General features: G+C 38.1%; 1 protein-coding gene and 1 non-coding gene across 3 annotated transcripts; both read left to right on the forward strand.

Moving 5' to 3' along the window:
* The first annotated feature begins 2484 nt into the window (after window positions 1-2484).
* TRNAL-CAA (transfer RNA leucine (anticodon CAA)) lies at window positions 2485-2568 on the forward strand. Its single transcript has one exon. It is a non-coding gene; the product is annotated as a tRNA-Leu (tRNA).
* Window positions 2569-4461: 1893 nt separating this feature from the next.
* LOC143566402 (protease Do-like 7) lies at window positions 4462-10015 on the forward strand. 2 transcript variants are annotated; one of them, XM_077053127.1, is made up of 22 exons: window positions 4462-4833; window positions 4943-5013; window positions 5126-5319; window positions 5843-5879; window positions 5976-6101; window positions 6185-6274; window positions 6363-6428; window positions 6512-6568; window positions 6655-6720; window positions 6796-6903; window positions 6994-7124; window positions 7220-7385; window positions 7463-7744; window positions 7849-8031; window positions 8101-8206; window positions 8272-8442; window positions 8528-8643; window positions 8717-8941; window positions 9019-9234; window positions 9308-9465; window positions 9554-9665; window positions 9757-10015. In XM_077053127.1, the coding sequence occupies exons 1-22, from the start codon at window positions 4551-4553 to the stop codon at window positions 9934-9936; spliced, it is 3144 nt and encodes a 1047-aa protein (XP_076909242.1). In that variant the 5' UTR covers window positions 4462-4550; the 3' UTR covers window positions 9937-10015. The 2 variants fall into 2 exon arrangements, with proteins under 2 accessions (XP_076909242.1, XP_076909243.1); XM_077053128.1 differs by having other exon boundaries at window positions 8528-8607.
* The last annotated feature ends 95 nt before the right edge of the window (window positions 10016-10110 follow it).

Below are 10110 nucleotides of genomic sequence, written 5' to 3' on the forward strand. Positions count from 1 at the left end.
AAGAGTTGCTCAGTGATACCTCCGATTGCCAGAGACTCCTGATTGAAACGAGTTATGTAGTCTTCAATCGTTTCATCATTCTTGCGCACGCAATGCATGATGTCATCAGGGTCGCGCGTGTGTCTGCGCTGCTGTACGAAGTGGGCTTGGAACTTTTCCAATAGTTCCTCGAACCCATCAATCTGCCCGGTCGGCAAGCTCTCGAACCAGACACGCGCCGCGCCCGTGAGGCAGCGAGCAAACATGTGACACCATGTTGGCATCGTCCAGCTTTCTAGGTTTCCTGTGTTGTAAAACCCTTGTAAGAAATCGTCTAGATCTGTTGTGCCGTCATATTTGCCCAAACCACTTGGCATCTTGGTTTTGTGCTGAATGGGGGCCTTCGTGATGCGCTCAGTGAACTTTGAATGTTTCACCAAGATGGCTGGCCTGTATGGTGTGGTTACGTCCACTTGCCCTCTTACTGGTGGGCTGTATGGCGTGTGCAGATCCAGATCGGCTCTGGCTCCAGGCGCCATGTTCACGTGCGCGCGGAGCTGTGAGCCTCCTGCATGAGTATCTCGCGTCTTCCTCATGCTGTGCACTTCTTCATCACTAAACTCAGTGTGTGCAGTGTGAACGGAATGACCATCTTCCGGCGCGCGCGCCCTTTTTGTTCCATGAACGTTTTGCTTGTCAAACGCTAGCCTTTGTGTTAAGTCGGCTGCCTTTTTGTGTTTGACCATCTCATTGTACTTGTCCATTAGACGTCGTTGCTCGTTTATGAGCCATTCTTTGGGATCATTGGTTTCATCTTCTGGACCCATTGGTCCTTTTTGTTTTGCGTCGGCAAGATTTTGTAACGTGAGATCGTCTGGAGGAGTTTCAGTCTGGCCATGAGGAGTTGTGATGAAGGGACGGTTACTGGTGGCGCGCGTAGAATCACGCGGCACCCTCAGAAACTGTTGTCCCTCATTAACATCCTCACGTTCAATATCCTCCAGAACTTGATCAACGTTACGAACGCCAGAAACCATGGTGAAAATTTGTTTTTTATAGAGATCTGATTAGATCTTGTTGCCGTTGTAACAGTGGATGGCGCCAATGAAGAGACGTGGATCGACTCACTGGTAGACGATCTATTTTCCTCGGGTGTGATTATGCTATTTCACCGATGGTTCTCTTGGATCTGATGGATCTGGGTTCTTCCACCTACAAAATGAACAGCACCGTAAACTTACCCCTCAGAAAGGGACAGAGGGGTCCTCTTTGGGGTAACCCTCCGGTGTGAGAATAAGAGTTTGTAGGAGAAGATAATGATATGAGAGTAAGGAAATGGAATGTATTGCTTAATAGCTGAATACTCTGTAATTGGATGTGACTGTATATCCTCTCCTTGTGGAGTTGATGCTGTATTTATAGTGCTAGGGTTTCCAATGATTGGGCTCAGACCCAATTAGGGCTTTGTTGGCCTCTTCCAGTTACTTTGCGCCACGTGTCCTTTGGGACACCTGGTGCTTTTTCATTGGTTATAATCACGTGGTAGCACATAGGTTTTGCTGAGTTGTCCACCTTTCATTGGCAGCTGTCAACATCAGCATATTCTTATTCCTTAAAAAGATACATTCTGGAAGGTTGTCTGACGTGCACAATCAAGGTTGCCCTAATCCTGATTTGGATAAGGACGAGGTTGATTATGTGCATGTGTGATACGCGCCTATCCTGAGGATGCGCGAGGTCTTCTCTTTATTCTCACGCGCAGATGTTTCATGCGCAGATGTGATATGCACGAGCATGTGATATGCGCCACGCGCGGATGCGCCACGCGCATATGTGATATGCGTGAGCATATGTGATGCGTGAGCATATGTGGTGCCTGAGCATATGATGCCTGAGCATGTGATGCATGAGCATCTGTGGTGCCTGAGCATGTGATGCATGAGCATATGTGATATGCGTGAGCATATGTGATATGCGCCATGCGCGTAGGTTTTGGCTTTGTGCCTTCATAATGTCTTGATTTCAAGCCCCTTGTCTATATCTTGTGGGTTGACCCGCCTCGCTCGGTGTTGAGGCGGGTACATACCTCTTCAGGTTCCAACTTATTTATCTTAAATCTCTGTTAGTGATGGTAACGCGGGCTTCAAACATGTTGAATCTCAATTCATCACTTTTATTACACTCAAAAGTTTCCCTTTTAAAATAAACGCAACTCAGATGAAACTAGGAAAGCAAATAAAATCGTTATACAGAATCTCTTTGTTCATAGAATACTTGTCTTTTAAATAACAAGATACTTTAATCAATAAAAACCAAGAGGCATACATGGTGATGGCAATTAGCAGGCTGTAAAACGAAGCTAATAAAAGCACAATATCAAGTCATCTATAATTACCTAGCAATTTATTTGTATATTATCGTTGGAAGTTGGAGCAATTATTTAGAATAAAAAAGTTAATTTTTAAAATTGGTATCAATAATTAATTGAGAATCATTAGATATCAAGTCAGGATGGCCGAGTGGTCTAAGGCGCCAGACTCAAGTTCTGGTCTTTTCATGAGGGCGTGGGTTCAAATCTCACTTCTGACAATGTTTTTTTTATTTCCGGTTAGCCAATGATGTTTGCCAAATTTCACTTCTGCCCCTCGTATTGCAAAACTTAATGGTAGCTACGTAAACATTCTGATTCATATAACATACTTTAAAATCAAAGAGGGACTATTTTTGTTTATTTAAAATTTATTTTTTCATTTGTGATAAATTATATATTCATTTCATAAGTAGTATTAAAATGCTTTTCAAAACAAAGATTGTGTGAGTATTTGCTTTCTTATAAACTTTGTAACACTTCATTATAATATAATACCATAAACAATAATTAAAGGTTGCTACAACAAAATTCAATATGTTTGTAAAACGATCTTGTTAACGGAATGAATGCAATAATCATCTATTCTCGTCTTAGTGGTCGTCCATAATATAATATATGTTCATACGTATATAAAGTAATAACGAACACGTAGGACAGTCGTTACCAAATTCATATATATATATATATATATCCAACGAATTATGCTAGTTGAATAAAATAATATTCTTTGTCGGCTATGTAGGCCAATTGGGATTTTGTTTATTCATCCGTATTCAAACTACTCGGACCATATTTTGAATCAATGGTGGGACCAAACCAAACCACACTCCATCCACGACCCACCCACCTAGAAAACAAAGAAGCAAACAAACTTTCATGTAATTTCAATTAAAGATCTTTATATCTTTTATCAAATACTAAAAGGCACACATTTCTTGGCAGTTTTGCTTTTACCTAATTTTGTTTTAATAACCGGACTGCTGTCGAATTTTCAACTTAACATTTTATTCTTTCTTCTTAAAAAGTCTCATATTTAGCACTCTAGTAGTGTTTTATAATATACGAAGTAAATTATATTAAATCAACTAATTTATATGATATTATCTAGCACCGGTTTCATAAATAAATCAATAAAAACACTACCTTTTTATCCAATTTGGTATCATGAATTAACTCATGTGACTAGGGGTTTTTCGCTAATAGATTTCCTTTTGAGGAGGTTCCCGTACAGTTCCTACTAAGTGTAAATTCTATAAATATGGGCAAGCATCACAGAGAAAGATTCGAACTTTGGTTAAGGAGAGTTTGACAAGTGTTATAACACTTTGGAAAGGATATCACTGCCATTAAGTTAACACGGTTAAGAAAAATGGTACCAAGCGAACATTTGTTATATATGTTTTGTAATTATAATTTGTCTTTTTCATATGTATCTTCTAGTCTATTAGCAAACATGTTGTATTTATATTGTATGGTTGTTAATATAAAAGTATCAAATATTGTATGGCTTTTTAATAGAAAAGTATTACATAATCCTAAGATACATGTGTATTTTGTAACTATAATTTGTATCTTTTCATATTTATTTTCAGAACAACTAATATTGAACCCACAACATTTAAAAAGTTTTGATTAAAAGTCATACACATTTACTACCAGATCAAGCAATGATTCCGCTCCATATTTAAAATACAGTTCGTGAAAAAATCTTTTTTATATTATAGTATAGTATATATAATATTGTCTTTTTTATATTATAGTATAGTATATATAATATTGACAGGCATGACAGGTGCCGCAAGCTATTTTTCAGTTTCTGGTTTCTTTTATTTGGTTTTTACATTTTTGAAATTTTTATTATTTTATTTTATCCATAACAAACCTAATTAATACCGATCAAATTTAGGCAGATGTTTCGACTCAACATGATACATCTATTTCGCATGATTCTAAAGTAGAAAAGGAAAGTAGAATTTTGAAATATACTACTGGTAAAAGGATCGGTTACACCAACTTCACATAAAAAGCTCACACCTAATTGTCAATAACTTTAACAGTTGACCAATAGTTTGACTCCAACAGCCATTTGTAACTGTTTATAACTATTTTACTCTTCACCTTCGATCTCTCAAAAACCTCTGTAATCACCACCGTAACCGTCACCGGAGTTTCATTTCACCACCATACACAGTCACCGGATATGGACGACTCACTGGAAGCATCACAATCGGAGTCATTGGATGTTATTAATCCTCCCGATGATGATCTGTCCATGGAAATCGATCCTCCGTCAGGAGACAACCACGCGACGGCTGAGGATTGGCGTAAAGCGCTGCACAAGGTCGTTCCGGCGGTGGTTGTGCTCCGTACGACGGCGTGTAGAGCCTTTGATACCGAGTCCGCTGCTGCAAGCCACGCCACGGGGTTCGTTGTTGATAAGCGTCGTGGAATTATTTTAACTAATCGCCACGTCGTTAAACCAGGTAATTATGTTTCCGTTTCGATGTAAACATTACTTTTTAACTGTGATAATATAAGTTGACTTTTATAGTAATTGAGTTGACTTTTAATTTGAGTGTGTGTGTTTTGTAGGTCCGGTGACAGCTGAAGCTATGTTTGTGAACCGGGAAGAGATTCCGGTGTATCCGATATACCGAGACCCTGTGAGTTGGTTTGTTAATACTTGATAAGATAATTGATGTGTGTGAGTGTGTGACAGTTTGTGGTGATATATAAATTATAATATTGTGATTGACTGATTGTGCAATTTTTTAGGTTCATGATTTTGGATTCTTTCGGTATGATCCTGCCGCGGTGAAGTTTCTGAGCTATGAGGAGATACCTTTGGCTCCTGAAGCGGCTTCTGTTGGACTGGAAATTAGAGTTGTTGGGAATGATAGTGGAGAGAAGATCTCTATTTTGGCGGGTACTCTTGCGCGTCTAGACAGAGATGCACCGCATTATAGGAAGTATGCTGCTTCACAGTGTTTTCTTTGTTTATATTCTTGGTTTGATAAAGTTGTAACAAGAATGCTCTTGATAAGAAAATTGATATAATATTGAATCTTAAAACTGGAAATAACTAAAGATTTATGCGTATTTACAATGTAAAGTAAGTTATTCTAGTTTGCTAAAACTGGGGAAACTTGTTAAGAGATTGAAATCCGGGGCCCATTGAGATTTTTCATCCATTAGTAATGGGTCCCGTAACTCTAAAGGAGCAAAAGTTATGCCATTTCGAACCTTTTCTAGCACATTTTGAATTGGTCCAAGTATGAGTATGCTAGCTCTTGGATTAACTTCGTGCCAAAGATGATTAAAATCCTTGCAGCTTACATTATATTTGGTTGATTTACTACACCTATATGCCTGATTTGTTCTGCTTTCATATGTGTTCTTTGAATTATATCATATGTAATAATAGTGAAAAAGATGAATAAAAGATCACCGCTATGCATCACTTGTTAACAATGAGATATTTTCTTGCTGCAGAGATGGCTACAATGATTTCAATACATTCTACATACAGGTGAACTTCCAACTACTAATGCTACTATTTTTGGGTTATTCTAGACTTTGACCAAGTAGCTTGTATTTCTTATATTATTTTGATTTCCCACAACAGGCAGCTTCAGGTACTAAAGGCGGTTCGAGTGGGTCCCCAGTCGTTGATTGGAAAGGACGTGCGGTTGCATTAAACGCTGGCAGCAACTCTTCTAGTGCCTCGGCATTTTACTTTCCTTTAGAACGAGTAAGTACAATATTATATGTTGGAACAAGAAATGTTATGTTTTCTAAGGAATCATGCATAAACTCTGAAGTTTGCATTTGCAGGTTGTTAGGGCATTAAATTTCTTGCAAGAAGGAAGAGATTCTAGTCAAGATAAGTGGCAGGCTGTTACAGTACCTCGCGGTACATTCCAGGTTTGTTGGTTACATTAGCTGAAAGTTAATTTCATTATTAAACTTAATGTTGTTATTATAATTATTATCAGTCTCTTGTTTCTGTTAGGCAACCTTTGTCCACAAAGGATTTGATGAAACACGCAGGCTCGGTTTACAAAGTGAAACAGAGCAGGTCTGTTAGTTTTTATTCAACTTTATTTGTTGATTTGTAAAACAATTTTGAATGTTCTGGTATTTGATTTGTTTTTGGGTTAGTTGGTTCGCCATGCATCTCCACTAACTGAAACCGGGATGCTTGTAGTTGACTCTGTGGTAAGTTTTTCAGATTCTGTTGTGAAATTGCTATCTACAGATTCAGCTGAGCAAATATGTCTGACATCGTCACGGGTATGCTGTAGGTGCCAGGTGGCCCAGCTTGTAAACATTTGGAACCAGGTGATGTTCTTGTTCGCATGAATGGGGAGGTATGTGCTATATGAATATAGTTTCTTAAACTATCATTTGTAAAACTATGCTTAAATGAACTAGAGTTTACGCAGGTGATTACTCAGTTTCTGAAGATGGAGACTTTACTTGATGACAGTGTGGGCCAAAATGTTGAGCTAGAGTTTGAAAGGGGTGGCACATCTTTGACCGTTCAGTTAGTGGTGAGTGATGGTTGACCGGTCTCTTACATCCATGTTTTGTGCTTTACAAAAATTTAGTGTTGGAAAATTCAATATTGTGTTTTGTTTCAGGTTGAGGATTTACACTCCATAACTCCAAACTACTTTTTGGAAGTTAGTGGGGGGATTATACACCCGCTCTCATATCAACAAGCTAGGAATTTTCGTTTTAAATGTGGTCTTGTATATGTAGCAGAACCCGGGTAAATATGTGTGCAGTTAACATGGTTTCTCTTTGGTCTACTTCTGAAAATGAAATGTTCAACCATTTGTTTTTGTATCTTTTTTTCATTTGCAGTTACATGCTTTATCGAGCCGGGGTCCCACGGCATGCCATTATCAAAAGATTAGCCAATGAAGACATTTCAAATGTTGAAGACTTCATTAATGTTCTATCCAATCTCTCTAAAGGAGCTCGGGTTCCATTAGAATACATAAACTACAAAGATCGACACAGGAGGAAGGTATTTTAATAATAATATTGCTAAAGTATATTTTTTGGATGTTTTGGTGGATAATATTGACTTTCTTTTGTTCGCAGTCTGTTCTTGTTACAGTTAACCGCCAAGAGTGGTATGCTTCACCTAGCATATATACACGCAACGACACTTCTGGTATTTGGATAAGAAAGACGGCTTTGCCCTCAAATTCCCAAGTACCTAATGGTGTTGCCAGCATGGACACTAGTAGCTCCGCACATGTTCAAGAGGAATCCACCGATAAAGATTCATCTGCGGATATGGAAGATCAAGACACATCAGCAGGCTCTGGTAATGCTTCTGTTGCTGAGCGTGTGATAGAGCCTACTCTGGTCATGTTTTCGGTAACATCTTCAAAATCAAATCATCGTTCATTTATTATTACTATTTGATGGGATTTGTGTACAACTTTTGGAATATTTATATTTACTGGTGTATGACGTGTCAGGTTCATGTACCATCATCATGTATGGTTGATGGTGTTTATGCACAGCATTTTTTTGGAACTGGTGTCATTATCTATCATTCAGAAGAAATGGGGTTAGTTGCAGTTGACAAGAATACTGTTGCCGTATCAGCATCTGACGTCATGCTTTCTTTTGCCGCCTTTCCAATCGAAATTCCTGGGGAGGTATGAAACAGATATTAAAAAAATTAAGAAGCCGGCCGTTTATTTTTGTCACAAGTTTTGATTTTTCAGGTGGTCTTTCTCCATCCTGTTCATAACTATGCAATTATTGCATATGACCCTTCTGCCCTTGGACCCGCTGGTAGTTCAGTAGTCCGAGCTGCCCAACTTCTTCCAGGTAGAAAAACTTGTACCAGATCAATGGTTGAGATGTTTTCTCATTTTTATTTCATTTTGTGATAGAACCTGCATTGAGGCGTGGAGAGGATGTGTATCTTGTGGGATTAAATAAGAGTTTACAAGCAACATCTAGAAAATCTGTTGTAACCAATCCGTATGCACCTCTAAAGATAAGTTCAGCTGATTCACCGCGTTATAGAGCAACCAACATGGAAGTTATAGAGCTTGATACTGGTAAATACCATTATCCATTTTTTAATGAATTTAAAACATATTTAGATACATCAATTAGTTAATGATGTTGGTTGCTTTTTTGTAGATTTTGGTAGCAGTTTTTCAGGAGTACTAACTGATGAGAATGGAAGAGTTAAAGCTATATGGGGAAGTTTTTCAACTCAGGTTTGTACTAATCATCGATCAAAAAAGAAAAGGAAGGTTGGTTCTCTTAGTTCTTTATTAGTCAACCGTACGGTTGACTAAGATTCTGATGATGAAATCTTGGTTGCAGATCAAATATGGTGCGAATTCATCTGAAGATCATTTTGCAAGAGGCATTCATATACATTCAATCAGTCAAGTTCTTGACAAAATAATATTAGGTGTGAAAGGACCGTCACTTCTAATAAATGGTGTTAAAAGACCAATGCCTCTAGTTAGGGTTTTAGAGGTCGAGTTTACTCGTACTTTACTCTCCAAAGCGAGAAGTTTTGGGCTCAGCAACAACTGGATCCAGGTATGCAATATGTTTCTCACTTTCTTTATGTGTAATATATGCAGGAATTGATATTTTTATAAATTGTTGTTTTGCAGGCTCTTGTAAAGAAAGATCCTGTTAGACGTCAGGTCCTACGAGTTAAAGGTTGTTTAGCAGGATCTAAAGCTGAGAATCTATTAGAACAAGGTGATATGGTTCTTGCAATTAATAAGAAGCCGGTTACATGTTTTAATGATATTGAAGATGCATGCCATGCCTTGGATATGTATGATGACATGGTTGCAAAACTTGAATTCACCGTCTTTCGACAGGTTAATCATATTAATGAATCTTCGTTTAATGTGAGAAATATTAATGAATCTTGTTTTATGGTTTGCTCTTCAGGGGCGAGAAATGGATGTTCAAGTGGGAACAGATATAAGAGATGGAAACGGCACAACACGTGTAATTAACTGGTGTGGATGTTTAGTACAAGATCCTCATCCGGAAGTACGTGCTCTCGGGTTTCTTCCGCAAGAGGGCCATGGTGTATATGTCACAAGGTACGGATTTGACCTGTTTTTGTCCAGTCAGCATCGGTGTCTACTTGATGTGTGTAAAGGCTAAAGAATATAATTTACACTGTTGCAGGTGTTCCTCTGGGAGCCCGGTGCATAGATACGGTTTATATGCTCAACAATGGATTGTGGAAGTTAATGGAAAACCAACTCCTGATTTGGATGCTTTTGTTAATGTCACAAAGGTACAAATGTTCATTTATTCTTTGTTTGTGTTTTTCAATAAATTACACTTTCGTTTATTAAACTTAAAACAATGCATGCTACTGCATACAGGAAATTGAAGACGAAGAATTTGTTCGTGTACGGACAGTGCACTTGAATGGGAAGCCACGGGTCCTGACACTGAAACAGGACCTGCACTACTGGCCTACATGGGAGCTCAGGTTCGATCCTGAAACCGCCATGTGGCACAGAAAGATTATTAAATCATTGGAAGCTAGAGATAGCATATGAACACTGAATTCGTATCAAATCATTGTGATATATTTATTTCTTAGATATATACATTGTAGCATGTACATGTAACTTCATATATTTGGCGCAGAATAAATATTTTGTATTTTGAGGTTTTCTGGCATTTTATAATCGAAAGACTGAACTATGAACTATTATAGAACTATGTATCAT

The sequence above is a fragment of the Bidens hawaiensis genome, unplaced genomic scaffold, assembly GCF_021521415.1.
Source record: "Bidens hawaiensis isolate Kalapana, Puna unplaced genomic scaffold, B.hawaiensis_p1.1 tig00022884_1, whole genome shotgun sequence".
In the NCBI taxonomy this organism is placed as follows: Eukaryota; Viridiplantae; Streptophyta; class Magnoliopsida; order Asterales; family Asteraceae; genus Bidens; species Bidens hawaiensis.